Source organism: Cyrtonyx montezumae, unplaced genomic scaffold, assembly GCF_038088225.1.
Source record: "Cyrtonyx montezumae isolate F1298 unplaced genomic scaffold, pur_monq_1.0 scaffold_22, whole genome shotgun sequence".
Taxonomy (NCBI): Eukaryota; Metazoa; Chordata; class Aves; order Galliformes; family Odontophoridae; genus Cyrtonyx; species Cyrtonyx montezumae.
The window spans coordinates 565,925-593,066 of NW_027071959.1; the positions used below are offsets into that span (position 1 = coordinate 565,925).

General features: G+C 48.0%; 4 protein-coding genes across 6 annotated transcripts in view; 1 reads left to right on the forward strand and 3 right to left on the reverse strand.

Moving 5' to 3' along the window:
• Nucleotides 1-12,294, reverse strand: part of ALG9 (ALG9 alpha-1,2-mannosyltransferase) — a 37,333-nt gene extending 25,039 nt beyond the window's left edge. For both annotated transcript variants that reach the window (XM_065738363.1, XM_065738364.1), the window contains exons 1-9: nucleotides 12,177-12,294; nucleotides 11,705-11,843; nucleotides 10,486-10,620; nucleotides 9,089-9,159; nucleotides 8,418-8,506; nucleotides 7,017-7,152; nucleotides 6,832-6,919; nucleotides 6,585-6,690; nucleotides 1,074-1,196 (exon numbers count right to left, since the gene is read on the reverse strand). In XM_065738363.1, the coding sequence (XP_065594435.1) occupies nucleotides 1,074-1,196; nucleotides 6,585-6,690; nucleotides 6,832-6,919; nucleotides 7,017-7,152; nucleotides 8,418-8,506; nucleotides 9,089-9,159; nucleotides 10,486-10,620; nucleotides 11,705-11,843; nucleotides 12,177-12,289 (1,000 nt within the window). In that variant the 5' untranslated portion in view covers nucleotides 12,290-12,294. The remainder of the gene's footprint in view (nucleotides 1-1,073; nucleotides 1,197-6,584; nucleotides 6,691-6,831; nucleotides 6,920-7,016; nucleotides 7,153-8,417; nucleotides 8,507-9,088; nucleotides 9,160-10,485; nucleotides 10,621-11,704; nucleotides 11,844-12,176) is intronic.
• A 1,627-nt stretch (nucleotides 12,295-13,921) lies between these two features.
• FDXACB1 (ferredoxin-fold anticodon binding domain containing 1) lies at nucleotides 13,922-18,791 on the reverse strand. The gene is made up of 5 exons (XM_065738361.1): nucleotides 18,601-18,791; nucleotides 17,355-17,511; nucleotides 16,706-16,909; nucleotides 15,942-16,100; nucleotides 13,922-15,223 (listed from the first exon to the last, which is right to left on the reverse strand). Exons 1-5 carry the CDS (start codon nucleotides 18,764-18,766, stop codon nucleotides 14,047-14,049), a joined length of 1,863 nt encoding a protein of 620 aa, XP_065594433.1. The 5' UTR covers nucleotides 18,767-18,791; the 3' UTR covers nucleotides 13,922-14,046.
• A 1,351-nt stretch (nucleotides 18,792-20,142) lies between these two features.
• Nucleotides 20,143-22,048, forward strand: CFAP68 (cilia and flagella associated protein 68). The gene is made up of 3 exons (XM_065738308.1): nucleotides 20,143-20,343; nucleotides 20,827-20,890; nucleotides 21,802-22,048. Exons 1-3 carry the CDS (start codon nucleotides 20,143-20,145, stop codon nucleotides 21,963-21,965), a joined length of 429 nt encoding a protein of 142 aa, XP_065594380.1. The 3' UTR covers nucleotides 21,966-22,048.
• Nucleotides 22,049-23,268: 1,220 nt separating this feature from the next.
• Nucleotides 23,269-26,461, reverse strand: CRYAB (crystallin alpha B). 2 transcript variants are annotated; one of them, XM_065738346.1, is made up of 4 exons: nucleotides 26,333-26,456; nucleotides 26,064-26,183; nucleotides 24,709-24,831; nucleotides 23,269-23,679 (listed from the first exon to the last, which is right to left on the reverse strand). In XM_065738346.1, exons 2-4 carry the CDS (start codon nucleotides 26,115-26,117, stop codon nucleotides 23,476-23,478), a joined length of 381 nt encoding a protein of 126 aa, XP_065594418.1. In that variant the 5' UTR covers nucleotides 26,118-26,183; nucleotides 26,333-26,456; the 3' UTR covers nucleotides 23,269-23,475. The 2 variants fall into 2 exon arrangements, with proteins under 2 accessions (XP_065594418.1, XP_065594417.1); XM_065738345.1 differs by having other exon boundaries at nucleotides 26,064-26,461.
• Nucleotides 26,462-27,142: the final 681 nt, after the last annotated feature.

Here is a 27,142-nt window from a genome sequence, read left to right on the forward strand (position 1 = left end):
TGATCAACACTAGGGGATCAGTCAACCGAGAGGGTCCTACACAGTCCAGCTCCCTACAGACCATAGAGGGAGATAAGGTCCCTGTGGTACATGTGTGGAGCATGTTGGGAAAAGCGGTGTGGGTCCTTCCAGCCTCTGGAAAGGGCAAACCCCTCCGTGGAACCGTTTTTGCGCAGGGACCTGGGTGCACCTGGTGGGTAATGGATAAAAATGGGGACGTCCAGTGTGTCCCACAAGGGAATTTGATGCTGGGGGAATGCAGTCTGTAATTACGTGTGTATGTATGTATATATATATATATATATGTTTCTATGTAACTTATGTTATTACTGTTTGGTTATGTATAGATGTGTGTTAAAGCATGATGTGATGATGTGGAATAAGGGGTGGAATGTTGTGGTTTTGATGCCGGTATTCCACATCAGAGCATCATGCAGCAGTGAAGGAGTTAATGCTGAGGGAGCAGCAGAGGGGAGGGGTGGAGCTCCGCACCAGATGTGAGACAGCGCCCAGTTGCTCTGGGCTGCCCGCACGTGTGCTTCCCCTGCAGGTCCTCCTTAACGTAAGCTCACAGCTTTTGGGTTGGAAATTTTTATCTCTCTCTCAATTGTTCAATTTTATTAGATTTAGTAAAGTTACCGTTCCTTCTCAGATCGTGCCGTTGTTTTCTTGTAGACCCATCTCTTCCCGCTGTTTCCCCCTCCCCCTCCCGGAGCGCGGCTCTGCTCGGGCGGCCGCGCGGTTTCCCTTGGGTCACTGTCACAGACAACACCGTGACAGAGGCGAAATCAAAGAACACAGGAATCATTCCATCATTCCTACCCTTTTGTAGACAGCACAAAAGCACATACAACTCACTGCCTCGTCTTTCTACACAGTAATTCCATTGTGGGGTCAATACTGAACTGAGTTACGAGCTTTAGGAACTCTGCTCACATTCCAAAGACTTGCCCTGACTCTAATCTCACTTTCAATAAAGGAAAGCTGCTCTTTGGCAGCCAAATTCTCCCTTTACTAATAAGGCTGTGATCTGGGCTGTCTGTTCTCAGCTCTCATATCCATCCTGCACTCACCGTGAAATTTCTGAAGCAGACTCTCCATGAGACAAGTCAGTGGTAACACAAGTAGTGCCAAAATAAATGCCACATTGAAATTCAGAAAGCCATTGATGAAATAGAAGGACCAGGGTTCTGTACCTGAAAGAAGAGAAAGGGGAAGAGTTCTTAAGTGCAACGATGCGTGAGATCTGGATGTCACAAACTTTATTCCTTTTCTGCCTGACACAAGAGAGATACCCAGCAGCTGACAGCAGTTCTCTGCATGGCAGTTATACTGAAATCAAAGAATGGAAAAGGTGTGCACAAAAGATCACTGTTTGCTTTGTCATCAGTGACTTCTCTTTTTTTCCCTCACAGGGTCACAGTCAACATCACATGTACTGCTCACGTATCACAACCCATTCTAACAGTCAGGCTTGCCTGGCAACAATCAGGTTCCACAAAACAGAACTCACCCCTGCTCTAAGAAAGCCCCCACAGCAAGGAAAAACAGAAAGTGAACTAAGGGAAACAAAGAGTTCACGTTCACACTTCAGTTACAGTCTTTTTTGGGGTGAATTTCATCCAGGTGCTAGCTTTTGTTACCTCCTCAGCAGCAAAACCTTTTAAAATTTCCCTGCTTTGATTTTTAATGTAGGCTTGCTCCTGTTAAAAACAACTCTGCCTCCTAATATTACACACTTCAGTGTTAGTTGCAAGCTTTGAAGGACTGACAAATTCCAGTCCAACTATCATTTATTTGGACTCCTAAGTCATGATGCTTAAAATCATGACTGATAAGGAGCACTAGCTCCTCTCCACACACTAGCCACTTCAGCAGTGTCATTAGCTCATTCAGTCAGTGAGTGACATGAGGGTGTTTAATCACTGCACTGCTGTTATAAGCATCAAACGCCACAGCAATTTCCTGCACTTAGAGACACTTAAAGAAGGGTCCATGTTGCAATTCATCAGACAACTGAAAAGCAGCAAAAAACCCCCAAACCTCTGCAGCTCCTGCAGTTGGCATGAACAGAAGATGCTCTAGTAACATCAAAAACACACAGCTGGAGTTACCACAGCAAATTCCAAGCAACTGAGATCTACAAAACATGCAGTTGCTAGCTCTGAAAGCAAACAGCAGTAACGAGTTCATGTTTAGGGGAATTAATTATTAGTTCACCTTCTCTCTCCTCCACATGCCTCATAATTCTTTTAAAGTCCCACAAGAGTACAATCCTCAGTCCATGAGAGTCCAAATATAAGATATAAGTTCAGAAGGAGCATATTGCTAAAGAAAAAAAACAGCTTTTTCTTTAGGACTCAAGTCCTAATGCAAAACAAAAAAATACTGCAGTGCTTACACTGAAGTTAATATAGGTGGATTATTCTTTTGGCAGCAGCCAAAAGCTTTTGCTCCATCATGTCAAAGTTGGGAAATTCCAGTTGCAAACCCACAAGGGCACTGGCCAGACTTTCACCTTTCCATGCAATGAAGCGTTTTGAAGTACTCCAAACACACGTTGTCCTGGCCACACTGCATTAGAGAACATTTTCAAGCAGAATCTTTTACTAGCCTGAGGATACCATACCAATGTCACTATGAGTAAAACACTTCAGAACAGAATGTCCCTAGAGGCTTCTGAAAACAATTTGTGCACTAGTGTAGAAAATGTCAGGCATAAGCCCATTCCAAAACCCAGAGACAGGTCCTGAAGTTTCCATTACAGAAAATTTGCAGTGACAGATTTCAGAGCCTTCCTGCAGAGACAAAGGACCACCACAAAGCAGCTGCTGCCCTGATGTGCCCCAGCACATGGAACAAGTCATCACTCAACACCACCCGAAACAGCCTCTCAAACGAACCACCAAATACGGCCTGCAGGGCACAGACAGAGAAAGCCTCACTACTAACCACTGTTATATCCCTCCTAAAATACTTTCAAAAACATGATGGATGCTGCAGAGAACCTGTGCCCTAAGCAGCCCAAAGTCATCACTAGCCACTCTGGTGTTCTGCTAAAAATGCAACACTCCCACACTTCATCTCTAAAAGTACATGGTATGAGCTACTCGGTGCAGCAGCAGCTCCCAGAAAAGCACCTTGGCACTGCCACCAAGGTTCAAACCTGATCTAGGTCACTCAGTATTCCAAAGAGCCAGTAGCAGGAAAACCCTGAAAGGCAGATGAGTTGCTTATTGATAAGGCATCATTGATGACAACTCTGATGCTCAGTGACATTCATCAACTATTTTTAAGATCTTCTGGAATTCTACTGAAGTCAGCAACTTAGTTATCTCCCACAGCAATAATTTCCATACCTAACCACACACTGCCTGAAACAGCCTTCTGCATAAATTCACACTTTTTGCTAACATAAAACTGCACAAAAACATTAATACTGCCTTTACTGCTGTCTCCCTTCATAAGCTTAAAGAAAGCACCAGCTCATTTTTACTCTGCTTATGGGAAAAAATAAAGAGTAAGGAGTACCTATAAGCTCTTTAAAGAGTATAGGGGAGTATCTTCAACACTCCATTAAACAGCTTCTAGAAAGATGGCAAGAGGAGTCTAACTGCAGTTATCATTACTTGTCAATGACTCTCTGCAACTTGATAGACTTCAGTATGACCATGAAATGGTGGAGTTTGCTATTCTGGGTGACGTCAAGAGGGTGACTAGCAAAACTACTACCTTGGACTTCCGGAGGGCAGACTTTGACCTGTTCAGGACACTTGTTGCAAGGGTCCCTTGGGACTTGCTCCTGAGGGGTAAAGGGGTCCAGGAAGCCTGGATGCTCCTCAAGATGGAAATCTTAAAGGCACAGGAGCAGGCTGTCCCGGAGTCCCGTAAGTCAAGCCAGAGGAGAAAAAGACCAGTGTGGATGAACCGGGAACTTTTGTTGAGACTCCGAGAGAAAAAGAGAGTCTATGTCCTCTGGAAGATGGGACAGGCTACTTGGGGTGACTACAGAGAACTGGCCAAGATTTGCAGGCAGAAAATTAGAAATGCTGAAGCCCAGCTTGAACTTAGACTGGCTACTGCTGTAAAGGAGAACAGGAAACCCTTTTACAAATATATTAACAGCAAGAGAAAAACTAAGGAAAATTTCTCTCCTTTACTCGACGAGGCAGGGGATGTAACCACAGATGATAAGGAAAAGGCTGAGGTTCTCAATGCCTTCTTCACATCTGTCTTTAATAGACAGAGCAGTTGTCCACAGGGTACTTGCCCTAACCTGGAAGTCCGGGACAGGGCGCATAATGCACCCCCTGTGATCCAAGCAGAGATGGTCAGAGATCTTCTCCTCCATCTGAGCTGCCACAAGTCCATGGGACCAGATGGGATCCACCCAAGGGTGCTGAGGGAGCTGGCAGAGGTGATTGTCAAGCCACTTTCTGCCATCTATCAGCATTCCTGGTTATCTGGAGAGGTCCCACAAGATTGGAGGCTTGCCGATGTGACTCCCATCTACAGGAAAGGCCGTAAGGAAGACCCGGGGAACTACAGGCCTGTCAGCCTGACCTCGGTATCAGGGAAAGTTATGGAGCAGATGGTCTTGAGGGAAATCACACTACACGTGCATGGCAACCAGGGGATCAGACCCAGCCAGCACGGGCTCACAGAGGGCAGGTCGTGCTTGTCCAACCTCATCTCCTTCTATGACTGGGTGACCAGACTGGGAGATGAGGGAAAGGCTGTTGATGTAGTCTACCTGGACTTCAGCAAGGCCTTCGACACGGTCTCCCACAGTATTCTCCTGAGGAAACTAGCAGCCCGTGGTGTGGACAGGTTCACTCTTCTCTGGGTGGAGAACTGGCTGGAGGGCCGTGCCCAGAGGGTAGTGGTTAATGGAGTTAAGTCCAGCTGGCGTCCTGTTACAAGTGGTATCCCCCAAGGGTCAGTTTTGGGGTCCATCTTGTTTAATATCTTTATTGATGACCTAGACAAGGGGATTGAGTGTACCCTCAGTAAGTTTGCAGATGACACCAAGTTGGGAGGATGTGTCAAACTGCCTGAGGGTAGGGAGGCCCTTCAGAGGGATCTGGATAGGCTGAACAGCTGGGCTGAGCTCAATGGGATGAGGTTCAATAAGGCCAAGTGCCGGGTCCTGCACTTTGGCCACAATAACCCCATGCAATGCTATAGGCTTGGGGCAGAATGGCTTGAAGAATGTAGAGAGGAAAAGGACCTGGGGGTGTTGGTTGATGCTCGGCTTAACATGAGCCGGCAGTGTGCCCAGGTGGCCAAGAAGGCCAACAGCATCCTGGCCTGTATTAGAAATAGTGTAGCCAGCAGGAGCAGGGAGGTGATCATCCCCCTGTACTCAGCTCTGGTACGGCCGCACCTCGAGTACTGTGTTTAGTTTTGGGCCCCTCACTACAAGAAGGACATTGAGGCCCTGGAGCGTGTTCAGAGAAGGGCAACAAAACTGGTGAGGGGTCTGGAGCACAAGTCTTATGAGGAGCGGCTGAGGGAGCTGGGATTGTTTAGTCTGGAGAAGAGGAGGCTCAGAGGAGACCTTATTGCACTCTACCACTTCCTGAAGGAGGGTTGTGGTGAGGAGGGGGTGGGCCTCTTCTCCCTGATAAATAACGACAGGACGAGAGGGAATGGCCACAAGTTGCGCCGGGGAAGATTTAGATTAGACGTGAGGAAACCTTTTTTCTCTGAAAGAGTGGTCAGGCACTGGAATGGCCTGCCTAGGGAGGTGGTTGAGGCACCATCCCTAGCGCTGTTCAAGAAGCGTTTAGATGAGGTGCTAAGGGATTTGATTTAGTAGTTCAGTGGGTAGGGATGGTGATAGGAGGATGGTTGGACTAGATGATCTTGTAGGTCCTTTCCAACCCTATGAACCTATGATTGCTTTCTCCCCAGTTCATTCATTCAAAAGAAACAAGATCAGGTTTTGCCTCTGTGAGTCAAACTGCCCAAACTACAGCATGAATTGACAGCAACAGAATTATTACCCTTTCCTTCTTCCCTGGAGTCTCTAAGATGCTTTTATGGCAACCCCATATTCTGCCTGCCAGCCAGGCCACACACTGCCAAATAAGCAGGGAGACTCACAGCACACATGGAAGCTCATCAGGAGCCTGACGTGAACCTAAGGAACTAAGGGTTCTGCACTAAGTACCTTCACAAGGTTCTGCAGACTGACTGTGAAGAAAAATAGGAGTCAAGAACTGGATTAAAGCTGAAAGCACACACAGGTGCCCTACACTTGTGTTTCATCCAGATAAGTTTGCTATTAACAGGACTCCGCTGTGATATTGTGTTGTTGAGACATCTCATGACAGCTTCAAAGTGAACAAAAGCTGCTTAATTCATAGCATGGAAAACCAGACAAGATATTCAACAGTCCCTTGTCAATTTTCAGTTCGAGAGGGCCATCCAGTGGAAGAGAGCAGGAAATGCAGCCCTTCAGAGCTCACAGGATGTCTTCAAGTGCATCAGGAAAAGACCAGCCATCAAAACCTGGTGTGTAACTGTCCCCCAACAGCTGGGAGAAAACCATCGCCTCGCACATCTTATCTTAAACTCACCATAGAGATCAGGTCCGTGGGAGGTGAAGACATTGTATAAAAAAATGTTGAGAGGTGCAACTACCAGCTTCCCATAGTAATAGCTGTCCACAACAACCAGGGGCACCTGAAAGAAAGCATCTGTTATTTGCAGAATGCCAGAAGCTTTTAGCTGAATCACCCAATTGTTGCAAGTTTTGTTAGCTGAACTTGCTCCTTGTATTGTAAACCCAATCCACTCCATCTCTGTATTGTTACAGAGACTTACCAGAAATAGGATCAATGACACCACACACCAGTTTAAGAAGCTTTTCCACCTCTGCTTCAATATTAACAAGTCAAAGGCAATAGGAAGCCTGAAAGAGAGACCAAGTATCAACAGGAGACTTTAATTCCCAGCCAGGCAAGAAACCTCAGACAAAATGCCAAGTTCCTGAGTCCTCCTCTCCTTACCCAAGAGCTGCACTGAAAGGCCAGCCCACTATTGCTCCAGCAGCTATGCCTAGCACTGCTACAGAGGTCTTGTCCATATACCAACCAGTCATGGCAATCACCGTGGTGTACATGCAGAAACTGCTTGGGAGGAAAGCTACAACACACACACAAAAAAAAAAAAAGTCTGTAAGGTGTAAAGCTAACAAAATGAGTAATACCAAATGCTACTGTTAGCCGAGATATCTTGGTGTAATTAGAAATTAGATGTAATTAGTAATTAGATGGTGTAATTAGAAAGATTATTGAGATGGAAAAGAGACTATTGACATAAAGAGAAATGCTCACCCATCTCCGAGGATCAAGACTCACAGAGAAAAACTCCACAAAGGAGAAATCTCCAATAATAGATCCCTCCCCAGTGGCGGTCAGCCCTTAAATGGGGTCTAGGAGAGGTGGAGTCAGACTCCATCCCTCCTGGTGACATAGGTGCATTGCCCTCACCTGTGCTCCCACAGCTGACTCAGTGTTCACCTCAGGTGATCAATCAGTGACTCAGGCCATGATTCAACAGTTCCCATACAAGGGCTTAGCACAGCTTTCCCAGGATGCAAAAATACATGATGCAAAATAAGGCCAATAGCCTTTACTTCACTGCACTGGAAGTAGGATGCTGTTAACACAAATTCTCATTTCAGAGAGGACTGCTGCCAAGGCCAGAAACACTTCCTTTAGGTACACGGGCACCTAGGCCTCAGCAGCACCCAGCAGTGGCTGGTTACTGGTTGACAGCACCCAAAGCTGCAAAGGAATAACCACTTGCAACACCTGCTTTACCTTCAATATTTTGTTAGGCTGAGAAAGAAAATATGAAAAGAATCTGCTCAAGCAGCAGCAGGAAATGTTTCAGAGACTGTGCTCTGTCAGGTCACAACTGGGTACAGACTAGTGAGAAGCAAGCAAAGCACAAGGAGACCAAGAACTTCTTACACTGTTCCTGCAGTATCATTTCTCCATGCACCATTAAAAAAAAATAAAAGACAAAGGGGGAAATACTAGTACTCTTAAGCTGTGATATTTCCATTTTGGTTTATGCATGCACACAATACAACAAGCCTTTCCTCAAAGCCTGTCTTCATACCTCACTCAATACACACAGCAGGTGCATTATCAGCTTTACAGCAGCTGGCTTGGCAGGTAGGTGCAGCCAGCCAGAGGGGACAGCACACAAATGCAGGTGACAGTGCCAAAGTACAAAAAGACAAAGCCCCTTCCTTGGATTAGAACATGTTCAAGGAAGGCAGGCCAACACCCCCTTTAAAAATACTGACCCACTGTATACAGAATAATAGAAATTCTCTTCAACTGTCTTTGGTTTTTATGGACAAGGTCATTGCTGGTGCCATTGCTACGTAAACTCACCTGCCGATGAGCAAAACATCCCCGTGCTTAGTACTAAGAAAGCTAACATCAGACGACTCACATGTAGCCCAAACTTCTTGCACACAGCCCTGAGGAAGCAAAAGACAATTTGAAACCACAAAAATAATCCCAGTACATGAAATAATAGTAGCCAATGCATGCAAAACCACAAACAATCCATACAGCATCCCAGGAGCTTTGAGGCGAGTGACTCTCATTACTCAGACACCAAAAGCACTGAAGACTGCCTCTGACTTCATATTTAAGATCTTCCTAAGCTATACTAAGTGCAAAACTTAGCTTCTACAAGTGTAAATTCCACTTTAACAAGTTAGAGGAAGAAACTGGATCATCATCAGTCTCAGATTTACACTGATCACAACACCTTATTGTGCAAAAAGCCCCTACTCATATTCTTTAAACCAAACTGTTGCCAATAGTGCAAACCAATAGTTTGGAAGTCACAAATGAAGAGGCAGCAAGCAAAAATAAAATCCCAGCTTTGACAAGGTAATTGTTTGTTTGGCAGTATTTTATTGTTACCTTGCAAACTGTGAATTAATCTGATTAGCACATTTTTACATCAGCTTCAGGGAATACTTCTCTGGTAATAACAGTATGCTGCCCACACTGCTCCAAAATATTCACAGCAGACATATTCTAATACTCACTTATAAAAGTAGAGTTCACAAACACAGCTCAGGAATGCCAGGAAGCAGCGTAAGAAATAGAAGATAAGAATCTGCAAGATGCACTCAGAGTCAGAACAAGGTTTGTAATGAAACTTACACACCTAATGCTATCAAACAAGTCCATATAGCAAAAGTTCTGAACAGGAGTCAGCAGTTTGTGGGCCAGTTTGACCTAGTACCATGATGACTGAGGCAGGGGACCCACGAGCCCACGCCCTGGGGAACAGGAAGGGGGAAAGGGAGAAGGGAGATGGGCCTAGAAACATATTTCCTCTGAGGAGGAAAGGTAAATTTACTAAATAAGATATCAGAAAGCAAAATAACACAATATAAAACAATATAATTGGAATTGAAGCTAACGGATCAAATAAAATGAGCAAGAGAGAGAGTGTCTGATAAACCGAAGGCCTTACGCTAACGCTGAAGGCAGATGGCTGCAACAAACACCCACTGCTGAGCTCCATCCCAAAGAGAAGAGAGAAAGACAGTCCTGTGACCACAGTTTTTATCTTTCCCCCTGAGCAGAAACACATAAAAATGCAAAGCATTGCACAGTCCTCTGAGGAATGTAGTTCTTCTCTTCTGAGACAGGGATACCCACAACTATTGATGACCCACGAAGCTGGAGCATTAACTATTTAACTCCTAATACACTACATGATGTTATGATGTGGAATATCAATAATATAACAAAAATCATAAAACCATGACAACAGGACAGAACAACTCCAGCAGCAGTGAATGTAACGCTTTCCAGAGGTCCAGAACCTGCACTGGAGGATGGCTAAAGCTCTCAGCAGCAAGAAGCCTGCCCTGTAAGCTTAACGTCCTTCACAACAAAGAAAGCAAATTGAACAATCACAGCCCACTGATCAGTTTTTTGTTCTTCTCGTTGTTTTTTAAAACATTACTGAATTATTTCTATTCTAACTTGCAAATTATTATTTTTTTATTTTATACATTACTAGGGAAAAAAATAAAAACAATCACTGACAGCTGGAGTAGAAAACAACAGGAGCTGTTGTTTTGCTTGACAAACAGATAACACTGAAAGCTCACAGGGGCCAGCAAGGGCACGTGGCCACCAGGTAATTACACTCAAAGTGGCCAAGAGTCACCTGCCCTGCTTGGACAATTCCTCAACTAAACTAGAGACTGGAAGAGATTCCCTGCAACTTCCTGCTCACTCTTCCTTAGTTCTTCTCAAACTTCAAAAACCCTTGCAAATCCTTACAGAGAAGTTAGCATCTATAGACTTAGTGTTTGTAAAAACACTAATTTGCTTCTTAATTCTGACAACGAACAAAGCAGCTGCATAACATGAACTAAAGGTGCATTTATTCATCACAAAAGCAATTCTGATGTACCTCATTTACCTTGTTAGTCTGCAGAACTCTAGCATGGAACAAGGCTGGTAGGGCATGAAGCCATAGGTATGCATAGGAGCGAATGGCGTAGGCTGGAGAGTACTCCCATGTCTGAAACCCCTTCCCATAAATGAGGTAGTGTGTCTAAAAAGGAAATTAACATATATTTATAAAATGCCTCACACCATAGACACCTTTCATAGAATCACAGAATCACAGGGGTTGGAAGGGACCTCAAGAGATCATCGAGTCCAACCCCCCTGCCAAAGCAGGTTCCCTACACCAGGTTGCACAGGTAGGTGGCTGGACCTTGAAGGTTTTTAATATCTCCAGAGAAGGAGATTCCACAACCCCCCTGTGCAGCCTGTGCCAGTGCTCCGTCACCCTCACTGTCAAGAAGTTCTCGTGCACATTCGTGCAGAACCTCCTGTGCTGCAGTTTCTGTTCGTTCCCCCTTGTTCTCAATACACTTCTGAAAAGAGTCTGGCCTCGCCACTTTGTCCCCCACACCTCAGATATTTATAAACTTGGATCAGGTCCCCTCTCAGTCTCCTCAAGCCTAAACAGACCCACTTAGCCTTTCTTCATAGGGGAGATCCTCCCTATGTTTTGTGTTTTCCAGCTCTCTGAATTCTTAGCCTTGAACATACAGTTTGACAAAAGGGTGCCAGAATGTCTGCATTTGAGCAGGCCAGCCCCAGACTGGAAAGACCTCATCTGCACTGCTGTGCCCAGGCCTGGGACTTCAGTACAGGAGGGATGCAGAGCCACTGGAGTGGGTCCAGAGGAGGGCACGAGGATGCTCAGAGGGCTGGAGCACCTCTGCTGTGAAGACAGGCTGAGGGAATTGGGCTTGTTCAGCCTGGAGAAGAGAAAACTGGGGAGACCTCATTGCAGCCTGCTAGCACCTGAAGGGAGCTTACTGTGTACGTAGTCTGACAGCGACCAGACAAGGGGGAATGGCTTTAAAATGAAAGAGAGAGATGTCGGTTAGATGTGAGGAAGCAATCTTTTCCTCAGAGGGCGGTGAGGTGCTGGCACTGCTGCCCAGAGAGCTGTGGGTGCCCCATCCCTGCAGGCACTCAAGGCCAGGTGGGATGGGGCCCTGGGCAGCCTGAGCTGGTGGGGGGCAGCCCTGCCCATGGCCGGGGGTGGCACTGGTGAGATCCCCTTCAACCTGAGCTGCACTGTGAAGCTGCTGAGTGCTGCAGGAGCAGCAACCACTCACCGGTTCCCAGTAGTTGAAGGTCTCATCGCAGTCAGAGATGTTGCTGAGTAGTGCAGCACAGAACCTGGCTGAGATGAGACACTTGAAGGCCGTGGATCCTTCCGGGGCCCACACTTGCCCTGCCTTGCTCCCGGATGGCCTGGGACAGAGTACACAGAAAACTCACTGCAATGATGCACTAACACGAGCAAAACCGCCGATGTGGCCCTGGGCAAAGATCGACAGGGACCTCCATGTAGGAAGTCCCTTAAAGCACACGAGGTCTCAAGAAACCGTCCTATTTCTGAGTGTCTCCCTCCCTGAGGGCATCCGCTGCTTTCCGCACTGCCCTCCTCCCGTCGGACGGTCGGCTCCGGCCCGGCCGCTCCCGGTCCACCCGCGGCCCTTCACCGCCTCCCGCCCGCCCAGCCGCCCCCCGACATACGGCGAGGAGCCCGCGCCACCGCCCCGCTCCTTTCACGCCGCCACCTACTCCGCCCGAGCCTCCTCCGCGCCCGTCGCCTCCAGCCGCGCGCGGGCCGCCTCCCCGCCGCTCCCTCCTCCTCCTCCTGCATGCGTCCTCTGCCGGGCTCCTTTGGCCGCCATGCCAACTCCGGGCACCCACCTGCCCTTTCGCTCGCACCAGAGGAAGCGACGGAAACTGGAGCCGAAGCCGCGGCCGCCATGCCGGGTGCGGGCACAGCTTCGCACCGCCTGCGTCAGCTGCAGGGGGCGGGGGCTGCTCCGCGGCTCCAGGCGGAGGCCTTCGTCGGCCGCGCGACGCTGGGACTCCGCGAGGGGGCGTGCGATGCGTGCCCATGGCGCGGTGCCGCGCTGTAGCGTTCTGGCAGGAGCTGCATCCATCCGAACTGTCGGTAGCGCACCGCTCTTATATCGTGCAATCATCACAGAACGGCTCTGGTTGGAAGGGAACTTAAGGATCACCCAGTGCCACCCCTGGCCATGGGCAGGGCTGCCCCCCACCAGCTCGGGCTGCCCAGGGCCCCATCCCACCTGGCCTTGAGTGCCTGCAGGGATGGGGCACCCACAGCTCTCTGGGCAGCAGTGCCAGCGCCTCACCGCCCTCTGAGGAAAGGATTGCTTCCTCACATCTAACCAACATCTCCCTCTTTCATTTTAAAGCCATTCCCCCTGGTCTGGTCGCTGTCAGACTATCAGACCATGTACACAGTCCTCCCCCCCCATCCTTCCTGTAAGCTCCCTTCCAGTACTGGCAGGCTGCAATGCGGTCTCCCCACAGTTTTCTCTTTTCCAGGCCCAATTCCCTCAGCCTGTCTTCACAGCAGAGGTGCTCCAGCCCTCTGAGCATCCTTGTGCCCTCCTCTGGACTCACTCCAGCAGCTCCGCATCCCTCATTAGGTTCTTATGTGCCCACTTTTTCAGCCTGTCCAGGTCCCTCTGGATGGCATCCCCTTCTTTCTGTTGTGTCCACTGCACCACCAGCTCTGTGTCATCAGCAAACTGCTGAGGGTGCACTCCATCCCACTGTCTGTGTAAGTGATAGAGATGCTGAAGGGCATTGGTCCCAAGATGGACCCCTGAGGGACACCACTCATCACTGGCCTCCACCTGGACATGGAGCCATTGACAACACAACTCTGGCTGCAACCATCCAACCAATTCCTTACCCACCAAACAGTCCAGCCTTCAAATCCAATCTGGAGATAAGGATGTGGTGCAGGACTGTGTCAAAGGCACAGCTCTGGGTAGATTATATCATTTGCCCTTCCTTTGCCCACCAATGCCGTCACTCCATCACAAAAGGCCACGAGATCGGTCAGGCACACTGCCCCTGTTGAAGCTGTGCTGGTTGTCTCAGGTGACACCCTCACCTCACATCTCTTCCAGGAGGAAGATCTTCCCAAGCACAGAGGTGAGGCTCCCTGTCGTGTAGTTCCCCTGCATCTTCCTTTCTCCTTTTCTTAAAATGAGAATGATGTTTCACTCTTATTCAGTGACTGCAGACTTTACCACTCAGACATAATTTTTCAAATACACTGGAGAGCAGCTTGGCAACCATATCAGCCAGTTCTTTCAGAACCCTGAGATGATACCACATGGTGCCACAAACTTGTACACGTTCAGCCTCATGAAGTGTTCTCAGACTAGGTTGGACTTACATCTATCTTTTACGATCAGCTTACCCTATCAAAGAAAGACTCCGCTTTAAGAAACAAGCTTTCATTACACACACAGCATGGAGGTGTCTCCTTCTTATTCTCAGATTTCTACATTTACAGTGTCCGCAGATACACCATCCCACCTTTTGTGAAGAGGCACTGCAACACTGCCCAGCACCGTGAGATGCAGAGACGTTCTGCAGACATCAGCTCCACACAGCACTACCTCAGGGCCACACGCAGCCGCTGAGAGATCTGCTCCCGAAAGCGCAGCTGCATGGCTGCCACCTCGGCTCGGCTCAGCGCCCTGTCACAGCTCTGGAAGGTCAGCCGGCAGCACACGCTGTTCCGTCCTGTCCCAGGTTGCTGGAAACTATCAAGTAAATGGATGCATGCCACCGCTTCACCTGACACCTCTCTAGCAATGGTGTGAAAAGCAACATCATTGAATTGTTCCCCGTCAGGAAGCCAAAAGCTGACATCATGCACGTAAGAAGGTGGGTAGAGAGAGAAGCTCTTGAAAAGTCGTAGTTCTCCTGCAGGGAACTGGCGGAGGAAGCGTGCGTCTGATGTCCAGAGCATGCGCCAGTCATCTATGGCACAGATGAGCATGGCCACGAGGTCCAGATTCAGTGAAGCAAAGACAACAACCAAATCATTGCCTGCTGGCTCATAAGGAGCTGTCCTTACCACTCCCACACAGAAGCCCTTCTCAGAGGAGTCACAAGTATCTATCTTCATGCAAAGGAAAAACTGAATGTTACCAAGCTGAGATTCAAAAGCAGCAAAGTCACTGAGCTCAGCTGTTCCCAAGCTCGTTGCTTCCTGCAGACTGATGCTCACCTTAGAATCAGAAATGCTCTGGTGAAGAGAATGTATGCTGGTTTTAATTTTGTCCACCACCATCTGTATACAGCTGTTCTCTGAACCTCTGCTAACTGCACATACAAAAACCATCTCATGAAATACAGGCATACAGTAAGGAGAGACACGGCACTTCCTGAAAACTGGACCAGAAAAAACATAAAGTGTCCCAGGGACAAAGGCTGCACTTTTTATCATTGCCTGAGCATAAGGCAGAAGAGAAGGTCTAAGATAATACTGTTTTGGAGTTTGACATCTCCCTTGTACATTCTCATCCGTGTCCCCATGAAAATCAACATGAGAAAATAAAATTGCATTGGCCCACCCACTCGCCATTTCTTCAGCACTTGGAGTCTCCTCTGGGCTCAGAAGAACCCAAAAAATATTCGAGTGACAACCAGCACTGAGGCAACCTTGGAGGAGCAGGGAAAGGCAGTAGTCAATGCTTTGCAGTGGGAAGGCTTGGCTGAGCACTGCAGTTAACTTCTCCTTTATTGTCTGTACAGGATGATTTGAATTTAGCTCTAGGAAACCCCTGCAAAAAAAAAAAAAAACAAAAAAGCAAATTACAGACACACCAGACAGATTTCCCTGCAATGCCTTCCTTTGATCATAATTTGAGCGCAGCAATTTACCCAAAGCCATATTAGATAATAAACTTGCTTCCAGCAACTAGCCAAGTCTTTCACCAGGGACAACCTGACATGCTGTCAGGATGCTGGGCACGTATCTAGGCTGCAACCAAGTGCTACCTACTTTTGCTGATGGAAATGAATGGAGGTTAACAGTCAGCATCACAAAGTTTCCAGTCATCACTGGCATTACCAAGGTATGGAAACAAGTTGCCTTTTCCTAGCATGTCTCCAAGGCATGCAGCAGGGCATGTAAGAGCTGAGCACTCTTTACCCTAGCTAGCTTTAGAATTGAAGTAATAGTAGTAGACACCAAGTCAGCTCCTTATTTCTTCCAAAGTACAGTAAAACAGATCAAAAGGTTTAATTATTTGTGTGAGCAAGTATATAGCAAATTGGCCTCAACCACAAAGTTGCTTTTTCTTCCATAGACTTTTTTTAAGTAGGGCTTAACCACAACCAACACAAAAGCAGATTTCAAGAAGTAATGGGATAGAAAATTCTGTACAGGGAAAAGGAGGGAATGTGAGACAGTTCAATTTTATCAAAGACCTATACTGGTGATTCCCACTGAGAGTATGCATGTGTTACTGCCGAACAGATACCAGTTGCATAACTTACCTGCTAATTTTATCCACAAGTACTTGTGGTACTTGAAAAGAAATTCTTCGGCTTTCCAGTTCTATCTCGCAGATCAGAGGTTTGCAAGCCAGAGGTGGTGTGCTTCGTGTAAAAATGTGGTTTAAAGCACCCTCTGTACAGAAAAATTTATCTTGACTCCTAGAAATGCATAAAAGCACAGCAAAATCATTGACTGTTTCCTAGATTTAATGTGACATAAGAGAGTGTGACAAAGACTTAACACTAACACAACTTTTGCTGAATCCCTGATCTTGTTAGACAACAAAAATGCAACATTAGCATATCTTTATGGAGAGATGGTCCAATACTGAAACAATCTGCACAGATAAGTTGCATGGTCTGCATCTTGCTCTCAGTGCCCTGTTCTACCTAGTGCTGCATTTGAACTGCAATGAAATGGTTGCTGGAGGTCCCTGCCAACATCAACCATGCTGTGACTGTCTCCTAACCAGAGACACATACCACGGTTCCCACACTGTCTTTAGGCTAAGATTGACCTTTACTCATCCATTTCAGAATGGACCATTCTGACCTTTAAAATTCTAAGATGACCTTGTTTTTGGAAAAGTTCTTTCTCAATAAGCTTGCATTTTCTGCTTACAGGCAAAGATGAACTGCAGCTGTTTTATGGAAAATTAAATAGTATTTCTCTCTCCAACAAACAACACACTAAAAGATCATATTAGTGTGACAGGTATGATGGAAGGACATGCATCTTCTCAGGTTTGTCACACTGTAGGTACCTGTACCCAGTACATTCATAGCCATGGGCAGCCTCTGCTCGGAAAGGATGAACATCACTCAGGATGAAGCCAGCTCCTGCTGCCATCGCCACCACCTGCCAGCTGTTGTGCCACTCTCTCCTGGGCTGATCAGCAGGTGTGCCACCCTGCCCCCTGCAGAGAGCCACACAGACCTCTCCATCCTGCGTCAGCACTTCTGCACAGCTGGAAGGGAAGCATGCAACAAGAGGCATTCTGTTAGCAGTCAGAACTCATGTAACACCTGCAAGGCACTGCAGCAGTGCTCTGAAGCTGTATTGCTCTGCAAGGCTGTAGTGAGATGGGGGTCAGCCTCTGCTCCCACGTAACAGCAACAGCATGAGAGGTGATGGCCTCAAGTTGTACCAGAGAAGGCTTAGGTTGGATATTAGGAAAAATTTCTTCTCCAAAAATGGTTGGGCAATGGCACAGTCTGCCCAGGGGGGTGGGGAGTCACTGCTCCTGGAGATGTTCAAGAAATGTGGAGATGTGGTACTCAGGGATACAGTTAGTGGGCAATATTGGTGGTAGGTGCTTGGTTGGAGTATACGACCTTAGCGGTCTGTTTCAACCTTCGCAATTCTTTGATTGCAGCAGTCTGTGAGCACAGGACTAACTCTGCTTGACTCACCTACGGAAGAAGAGTGCAAGCAGCTCTCGGTTCTTCACCACCCCAGCCTTCCTTCCACAGTGAGGGAAGTTGAAGTAAATGCAGTCAAATTTTCTTTTTGCTGGTAAAAAATAGTCCTTCAGCTTGGTGCAGTCCACAGAAAACAGAACTTCAGCTCCTTCAAAAGTAAATAAAAACCAGGACTCTCATTATGGAGTGTTTTAAATAAAGGCAGCAATTAAAGCTCTCCTTTCAGTATACAAAGGAGGGATGTGAGGAAGAAGGCTAAAGACTCATTAGCCAGGTCTTGTGATAGAGAAGGGAAAATGGCTTCAGACTATAAGAGAGGAGATTCAGACTGAATATAAGGAAGGTTTGACACTAAGGGTGGTATCAACAGTTTAAGGGCTGGTTCCATGGCGACTGGTGCTGGAGACCCACAGACCCACGCCCCGGGAAAGGGGAAGGGGGAAAGGGAAAAGGGAGATGAGCCTGGAAACAAAACAGCGGCAACAATCTGAGGAGAAAAGCTAATTTACTAAATAAGATATCAGAAAGCAAAATAACAGAATATAATATAATGTATTGGAATTGAAGCTAATAAATCAAATAAAATGAGCAAGAGGGAGTGACAGCAGCGAGCACCCACTGCTGGGTAGATCCCAAAGGAAAGAGAGTGTCTCGTGACACACAAACAGTTTTTATCTTCCCCACTGAGCAGAAATACGTAAAAATTCAAAGCAACGCACAGTCCTCTGGGGAGTATAGTTCTCTTCTGAGGTATACCCATAACTATTGATGATCCACGGAGCTGAAGCATTAACTGTAACTCTCAATGCACTACATGATGTTATGATGTGGAATACCAATACCAAAAATCATAAAACCATGACAGGCAGTGAGGCACTGGCACACAGAGGCGGTGCTGCCCCGTCCCTGCACACAGCCAAGGTCAGGCTGAGCACTGGGCTCTGAGCACTGATGGAGCTGCGAGTGTCCCTGTGCACTGCAGGGGCGGCACCACACGTCTTTCGGGGGTCCCTTCCGACTTCAACCACTCTGTGATTGGTCCACTTTAAAGCCCATCCATGCCCTTGCCACCCACGTGTCAGGAAAGCCGGCGAGCCCACGCTCCCCTTGCTCCGCTGCAGAGTTCTGCCAACGGTTCATTCAGCGCTGCTCCGACTGCGGACGCTCATCCCACCGGACAGACCCACCCCGAGCGGCACACGGACCCGCGAGGCCCCGCGGCGCAGCTCCCACGCACCCCTCTCCCGCAGCCGCCGGATGCTCTCCGCAGCCCGGCGCCGCGCCGCCACCTCTTCCTCTCTCTCGTAGCTGGTGGCCACCACGCGGCCTCCGACGGCCCCGCAGAGCGCGGCGGCGAACGAGAAGTTGCCCTCGCCCAGCAGCAGGACGCAGCGCTCCGCCATCGCTCCCGTCCCCGATGGCCGCGCTTCCGCCCGGTGACGCAGCGCTGTGTGTATGCGCCGAGCGGCTCGGGGGGCGGCGGGGAGGGGAGAAAGGGGCGGGCTGTGGCGCGCGGTTCAGAAGGGAAAGGTCCGGCCGTTAGGGCCCTGTGGCCGGGGTGAATTAATTCCTCTGTTTCAAAGGTGGATAAGTTACCCCCTGGTTACATACGAAGCCGAGAAATTCAGTGTCCTTCTTCATGAAATTAAATGCTCCCTGTACCACCACCATCCACCAAAAAAGCTTTGTCACATCTAGAATTAATGCGGTCCTCTGCTTGGAGATGGGTAAGGAGTGGTGTCCCTCGGGAGTCAGTGCTGGGACCGGTGCTCTTTAACATCTTCATTGGTGACATCATCAGCGGGATCAAGTGCACCCTCTGCAGTTTGCAGATGACCCCAAGCTGTGGGGTGTGGTTGACACCTGAGGTCAGGATGCCATCCTGAGAGACACAGACAGGCTGAGCAGCGGGCCCAGGGGAACCTCAGGAGGATCAACAAAGCCAAGTGCAAGATCTGCACCTGGGTCGTGGCAGCACACACAGTCAGTACAAGCTGGGGATGTAAGGATAGAGCACAGCCCTGCCAAAAAGGACTGGGGGTACTGGTGGCGGGGCATGAGCCAGCAATGTGCCCTCACAGCACAGAAAGACAACCCGACCCCGGGCTGCAGCAGAGCAGTGTGGGCAGCAGGGCAGGGAGCTGCTCCTGCCCCTCTGCTCTGTGCTGTGACACCTCACCTGGAGCACTGCATCCACACGTGGACCTGAGGAGGGGCACAGAAATGGTGCCAGGGATGGAGCCCCTCCCTACGAGGACAGGCTGAGAGCTGGGGCTGTGCAGCATGGAGAAGAGAAGGCTGCGGGGAGAGCTGAGAGCGGCCTGTCAGTATCTAAAGGGGCTGTGAGAAGGAGGGGACAGACTTTATTGGGGTCTGTGTGATAGGAGAAGGGGAAATGGCTGCAGACTGAAAGAGAGGAGATTCAGACTGGCTATAAGGAAGAAGGTTTGACACTAAGGGCGGTGAGGCACTGGCACAGGTTGCCCAGAGAGGCGGTGCTGCCCCGTCCCTGCACACAGCCAAGGTCAGGCTGGACGGGGCTCTGAGCACTGATGGAGCTGTGGGTGTCCCTGAGCACTGCAGGGAATTGGACTAGATGACCTTTAAGAGTCCCTACCAACTCAAACAATTCTAGGATTGTATGCTTCCATCACAGCTGGAGAAGTGAAGCCCCTGCCTGGTTACCAGGGAAGTGAAGGTGTGACATTCCATTCTGTTATGTGTGGTTTCAGCCTGGACTGCTCACTGCTGAGCTCTGTTCCCAGATCATGTCCAGACCATGTTCAACTTCTTCAGCAGCTCCTTAAAGTATGCCACAGGCCATGGGGAGTTGTGGACAGAAACTTCCAAGTTCTCCCAGTATGGCTGGAGGTACACCACCAATGAGAATGATTACTCACACAAAGTCCTTATGGGGAACTGGAATGAAGAGCGCTATGATATCCAGAATATTGCACAACCCAAGCCACTTCTTTCCCAAGTATGTGCTGGGCTTTCGCGGATGTAGCAAATCTCAGCTGAGATATTCCTTAGTCAATTAATTTGTCACATACACAAGGCATTATCCATTCCATCAGCTTTGAACATCATAGAGGTGAGCCTGCCATGAGCAGATTCCCTCCTGCTGCCCTGCTCCAGGTCTTTTCTACTGAATTTTAAAAATGCAAAGACAATCCCTTTTCTCTGTTAAGCACTCTGCAGTGGTTCCACTGCAGGGCAGAAGCTGTGAGAAATCCTTCTTCATTTCATCTCAGCCTTACTCCTTCTAGCAGTGGCCCCAGTCAAACCTTTGCTGTTCTGTGTTTTGCCCTCAGACCAAAAGAAGTCACCCAAGCTTTGTGGTCTTACCTCAGACTGACTTGAAAGTAGGGGTGTGACTGTGCTTTGTTCCTCCTGTAAGGTACAGAATGATGAAGTTTTTAGTTTATGTTTGGCTGTGCTAAATGTGAGTTTTTCTTTCCAGTATGCTCACTGCTTTGAAACAACATACTCTTTGGATTACAACAAGGCCAAGCATCAGAGAAGAAGTATGTGTGCAAAACTGAAACAAAATCTGTTTGTTCTGTAAAAAGGTTAAAGAGGATCCTCTGGATGATATTTGTGCCCAGAGATGACAGACTGATGTTTTCTTGCCGTTGAGCTGTATGCCTGCACCATCACAGAACAGGTCTTTCAGGTCTTTCAGGGAGTGGCACTTGCATTTCATGTGTACTTGCCTAGCTGCCCTCATCATGCTTTTTCCAAAGTTTACACTGAAAATTCCCATTTCTTGCTTCTGAGTTTGAGTCTTTGTGGAAAAAATGGACCTGCAGGTGCTGGTCGGCGCTCAGCCAGCAGTGTGCCTAGGTGGCCAAGAAGGCCAACGGCATCCTGGTTGTGTCAGCAGTAGTGCAGCCAGCAGGAGCAGGAGGTGACCGTCCCCTGCACTCAGCTCTGCTGAGGCCGCACCTCAGTGCTGTGCTCAGCGTTGGGCCCCTCACTACAGTACAGACATGGAGGCCCTGGAGCTGTGCAGAGAAGGGAACGGAGCTGTGAGGGGTCTGGAGCACAATGGGGTTTTATGGGGAGCGGCTGAGGGAGCTGGGATTGTTCAGTCTGGAGAAGAGGAGCTCAGGGGAGACCTTACTGCTCTCTACATCTCCCTGACAGGAGGTTGTGGTGAGGTGGGGATTGGTCTCTTCTCCTATGTAATTAGCAATGAGAAGGGAATGGCCTCAAGTTGTGCCAGGCAAGATTCAAGTTGGACTTTATGAAAAATTTCTTCGCAGAAAGAGTGGTTGGGCACTGTCACAGGCTGCTCAGTGAGGTGGGGGAGTCTTTCTAACCTTTATGATTCTAACAAAACCCTGCTATGTAGAAAAGATTTTGCCCCAGTTATGCTTTTTCTTCTTACTATTTTAGATGTTCTTTCTCAAGTTGGTTTTGTTTCTGCTTTCAGGATTTGACCAAGAACCTCTTTGGTTTCCAGGCCACCAGCCTGAGTTGGAACCTCCTTTGTTCAAATCAACTGCCCAGTCCAAAATAGACTACTGGCCTTCATACAACAACTGCTCATGTCCAGCACTCAGAGAAAGAACAAGAAGGATGCAGAAAAAGCAATAGAGATGAAGAGAATCTGCAGCCTATGCCTTCAGGATAACAGGAGGCCTGTCTGCTAGAAGTGCTACAAAGATATTCTTCAAGCCAAAACATCCTGTTCTGCATTAAAGCCAAATGTAGCATCTCATGAAATATGCTGTTCCTGCTTTCTCAGCTTCATTGTTTGTAATTAACCTGTGAATTTCTGCCACAACACACCTTGTCGGGGAAGCTCAACACCTTATCTGAAACAGCTTTTAAAACTAAAACTTGGCATTCAAATGGGAATCTGGTGTATTTGACAATGATCCCACATCACTGAGTGCTCATTGTTTTCCTTTCACTTAAAGCCATGGAAAAAGGTTGCCCGCTGAGTTCATATGAGATTTTAACTGATCTCTTCTAATTTTTATCTTAGCAGATATAAGGGGCGTAGAAAATGGATCATAGAATCATCAAGGTCAGAAAAACCTCTTAAGATCATCCAGTCCAACCATACTCCTACCACCAGCACTGCCCATTATCCATGTCCCTCAGTGCCTCATCTACCCCTTCCTTAAATACCTCCATTTGACTCCACCACCTCCCTGGACAGCCTGTGCCAATGCCTCACCAGTCATAACTGAGTACGATGACCTTTGCAACAGATCTATGGCATATTTTTCTTTTTCTTTTTTTTTTTTTTTTTTTTAACAGGATTTATAGCTAATCCATTCCAGTAATTCAGACTTTCCTTTCTGCTCATATCTCTTTGAAGAGAGATGCTCAGCAGATTCTGACACATGAGAAGGACTTAGTATTGTTTTCTACTACTCAATGGTGTTAGCATAAATCAGATGAATACTGTAGACTTCAGATGCTATTTATTGTTTGAAGGGCACAGACAACATAGTTTCAGAGTGATGTGGTTTGCACTATGAGAGCAGGACATTTTTCTCCTCTCTGGATGTATCTGTGCTTACTGCAGCTATGCAGTTGTCATCTGCAACTGCTCCCAAGTGATTGCAGCACTTGAATGTTTCTTTGTAACATGAATCATTCTAGAAATAAAAGATACAGTTGTTCCCCTTTTAGTTGTTATCTGACACCCACACTTTGAATGGGTTTCAATTATCATGATGTTGTACCAGTCTAATCTCCACTGGAGAAACTTTTCTGTTCCCTGTGAAACACCCAGAAACCCTCATGAAACACTGAAAGGGAAGGCTCATGCAGTTAGGTGTATGCAAAACATTAGAGTAAATGAAGTTACACCAGCAAAGTGTTTTTGAACACTGAGACGAGCTCTCCTAGACACACCTGCCACGCAAGAATGATGCCAGGTTTGTTTCCCTTCACAGAAATCCCACTTGGCTTTCTTGAGCCAACAATTCCCTTGTCTTGAGTGCTCCAAACCAAAAAATACACACTGCTTTTCATGTTTTATTTGTTAGTAAACTTACTCAGCATAAATAAATAAGAGCGGCCATTGAGTACAGCTAGCACCTGATGAGAAGTGCTCCTGAATGGCCCTGGGGTGAGGTTACGTAGCAGCCTACTTCCTCTGGGCTCCTGCAATGGCAGGCTTCTCTTCACGGGTGATAGGAATGCTGCGTTCAGGAGCATCGCTTTGTTTCCTCGGTGCGCTCACTGTCAGGACACCATCCAAAGAGAGCGATGAGGTTATGGTCAGCGGATCCACGTCAGCTGGGATCCTGTACTTCCTGCTGAATTCTCTGGCAATAAAGCCATGCTCATCCTTCAAAAGGAGAAGAGAAGGAACAGCCCTGATTAGAAGTGTTCCCTCAGTTACACCTAAACCATGGGCCCTTGGCATAAAGTCTGAGTTCAAAAAGCTTCAGCTCCCTAAGGAGAATTTTTCAGAAAGTTAAAGGAGTTTTTATTATGAGATCCCCTTTGTATTGATCTGAAACAGGCAGATGGTACATTGTACATTCATTAATGGCTAAAATGCAGGAGCTGCAGCAACCTCCAGAGCCAGCAGCCCCTCCTCCTGAGAGCCTCCAGGGCCCACATAATACACAGCTCTGCAGTGAGTTCATCCCAGCTATAGCAGTGGATTCATTTCTTAGCAAAAAAAAAAAAAAAAAAATTGCAGAAGCTATTTAAGAACTACAGGCTTCCAGCATCTATGAGTAGTGCTCTATTTTTTGACTGAAAGATCTGGGCTACCAGCAGCTTTTGGAGGTGATGGGTACAGTGATATAGCTACTTTATCTCTAGGATTTGTTTCCTTCTTGTAATGAGAGGGGGATGGGCAATGCCTGTAACGTACAGCCTTGGACATGGGTTTGGGCCTCTCACTGCCCATTTGCCACAGAGACAGCAAGCAGTGGGATGGCTGACAGCAGAGCACAATCTTTAAGGACTATCAACTGATAAATGGGTATTTTTTCAGGAAGATATAGCCTCCTGCTAATGGAACAGGGCAACACACTGATTCATCGTGCAGTTTAATTATTACAGCTCACTGTTAACATATTGAATGCCTCTTTGCATTCCTGTCCTCTTCCCAGAAAGAGGCTCAAAAATGCTATTTTCCAGTTCACATTTCATGAAACACCAGCACTAAATCTCCACTCTGCTGCTGCCCAGTCTGGGATCACCTGGGGGTATGCACAGAGCATCTTCCATTAGGACTGGTTGATGAAAAATACTGGAAGTGTTTGAGAAGAGCATAGAAGAGGACTGTTCTTCAGCATCCTTGTTTAACCACAGGTGAGGAAGCACACACTGGCTAACAGTGGCACAGCTAAAGCAGAAGTACCTGGCGCTCCTCATGTTTCCCGTGAATTTCTATCATGTCCCCAAGCACCTTCACTTTTAGCTCCTCGGGGGAGAAATGCTTCACATCAAGATTTACAGAAAATTTGTCCTTCTCCAGTCTCATCTGTAAAAAAAAAAAAAAAGGGACGACTTCAGGCAAAGGTTTCAGCTTCATTGGACTCTCGGCATGCAGCAGGCCATGCTCATACGGGGCTCTCCACAAACACAGTCTGACCTTCTGCATTCAGTCCTGCCTGTTCCATTCATGCCCATCACTACAGCACATAAAACATGATGCTTTCTCTCAGTACAAACATAGGATAAACATTTTCTGGGTGATAAGGAAGAGACTCTCTCTGTCTAAATTTGTTAAAACTGACTCTTCTTCTATGTAATTTTTTCTAAGGTGTCTGGAGATTTCCAGTCCCTACGACTGGACTTCGCTAAGTCTTTCTGGAAAAAGGAACCGAGTGTGCAGCTGACTACAGCTCATCTGTGTCACTTGCAGGCTTTCCCATGTCGTCACTCTTTGAAAACAAAAATAGCAGCACTACCGGCTCACCTCTCTTATCTGAGCAGCAGGGTTACTGCTGAAACTTTGAGTCACTTGCCTCCTTACCTTCCATTTTGCACTTCGTTGCCTCCAGCAAATGCTGCTTTTTGCTGGCTCCTGAGGTTGAATTTGCACTTCCGGCCTGTCTTGGGTAAGTCACTGGGACTTGGCAATGCAGGCTGGCTGTCTGCAGTCATAGTCAGGGAACACACAAGCCTCCTGCAGCTCTGTTCTGTGACATGGAGGCAGCTTCTATGCCACTGAGCAATGTCATCTGAGCTGCATGCCTCTTGGCTCAGCCCCTGAAGCAAGCAGATGGCCATTTAAAGATCCTCCCATCCCATATCTCTCTGAAAACACTGCTCTGCCTGGCAGAGATGCTTTAGCTTGGGACTCTTTCTACTCAGCAGCTGGGGGCTCCCACACTGCATGGCACAAGGGTCCCACTGCCTCTCTGCTTCTCAGGAGAAAGCAGAATGGAAAATTTTGAGGGCAGACAGGGAAATTAGGCTTCCTCCTTTTATCTGCCAGCTCCTACAGTCACTCACAGCACACACACAGTTCAATTTGTCTCTGTCCCCATGGCTGTGGCAATATTTGCTCCCAGTTACAAGTGATCACCGGAGAGTGCAGAGGTCCTTGCCTAACACAGAGGAACTGAGGCAAGAACTCAGCACGTTTTTCCCCAGGCTTTTCCTATTAACCACCTACAAGCAGCATCCCAGCTCTCCTGGGTCCCCAGCTCCAGACCCGTCAGGATGTGCACCCAGCGATAACAAAGAGCAGTAAGCAGGGCAGATTACCTCTGAGAGTCCAGTCTCCAGCCAACTGGGCATCCGAAAGAAGGGGGATCTCATCAGGAAGGGGCTGAGACTGGGGAAGGCAGGGAGCAGCTCTGATTCCTGCAGGTGCTCTCCAAATATCTGATCAAAGATACGGCTCGGTGTCAGCCAAGAAAACAGAGGTCTGCGGATCAGGGGGTTGTGAATGGTGATATCCATCGAAGTGCAACGGAGAAGCCAAGCAAACAACTGCTGCAGTGCTGTGCCCAGCACAGGGAGCAGCTTTATACCCGTGTGGCTGGCGGGGCCTCTCCCCCCGAGGCCTCCCAAATAGTGGTGTCAGGGATTTTATTGTCCCAGTCCAGAACTGGTCCCTTCAGCAGTGCCCAGGAGTGTCTGGGGGGTTGAACAGACTGCTAAGTAGGAGGGGGAAGGGGAGAAGACAAGGAGACTAATAGGGCAGCAAGAAGCCAAGCCACCCAGCCGCCCGCCCCGCGCCCCACGTGCTGTTTATCTGCTGAGTCCCAAGCAGGCTTGGCGGACGTTCCCAGCTGCTTTGGATGCCAGCAGGATCAATGCAGCTCCTATCTTTGGCTCACATGGAAAAGGACAAGGAGCTGTTGTTACCAGTGACGGCACCAAGGCTGCAGCTCCCCACTGCACCCACACACCTAGGATGGGCTCTGCTTTCCCTTAAAGTGAAGGAAGCACCAGGCCTTAGTGGGAGGGCAGCATGGACCCAAGAGGTCTGTGCTGAGGTACTCTGGTGTGCAGCTCTGCAGCCTGGAGTGCACTCTGCCTGAGCGCCTGCTGGTGTGTGCACACTAAGGATGGTTTCCACAGGGCATCAGCTGACACCTCTTGCCCTTTGCCCACTAGAGAAACCACTCTGCTGGAGAAAGCAGAAGAGCCCAGCACTCTGCAAGCAGAGATAAAGCAGGCACACAGCAGCCCTGCAGAGCTGCACTGCTACTTTCCTTCTCTGGGATGCAAACTGCCTTGTTCTGCCTGTGCCCTGAAGCAATTAGTTCAGATATGGGGGCTGGGTTCAACCCAGCAACTGTCCTTAAAGGGCAAGAGCTCTGAGGACCTGCAACTTA

Bases quoted from the DNA above. Each gene is read 5' to 3' on its own strand.
- FDXACB1 (XM_065738361.1), bottom strand. From the start codon at position 18,766: ATGGCGGAGCGCTGCGTCCTGCTGCTGGGCGAGGGCAACTTCTCGTTC. The intron at 17,512-18,600 runs GTGCGTGGGAGC...TTACTTTTGAAG, and splicing joins CCGGCGGCTGCGGGAGAGGG to GAGCTGAAGTTCTGTTTTCT. The intron at 16,910-17,354 runs GTGAGTCAAGCA...CTTCCCTTCCAG, and splicing joins CTTGCACTCTTCTTCCGTAG to CTGTGCAGAAGTGCTGACGC.
- CFAP68 (XM_065738308.1), top strand. From the start codon at position 20,143: ATGTTCAACTTCTTCAGCAGCTCCTTAAAGTATGCCACAGGCCATGGG. The intron at 20,344-20,826 runs GTATGTGCTGGG...TTTTCTTTCCAG, and splicing joins CCAAGCCACTTCTTTCCCAA to TATGCTCACTGCTTTGAAAC. The intron at 20,891-21,801 runs GTATGTGTGCAA...TTCTGCTTTCAG, and splicing joins GGCCAAGCATCAGAGAAGAA to GATTTGACCAAGAACCTCTT.
- CRYAB (XM_065738345.1), bottom strand. From the start codon at position 26,261: ATGGATATCACCATTCACAACCCCCTGATCCGCAGACCTCTGTTTTCT. The intron at 24,832-26,063 runs GTAATCTGCCCT...TTTTTTTTACAG, and splicing joins TGGAGACTGGACTCTCAGAG to ATGAGACTGGAGAAGGACAA. The intron at 23,680-24,708 runs GTACTTCTGCTT...CTCCTTTTGAAG, and splicing joins GGAAACATGAGGAGCGCCAG to GATGAGCATGGCTTTATTGC.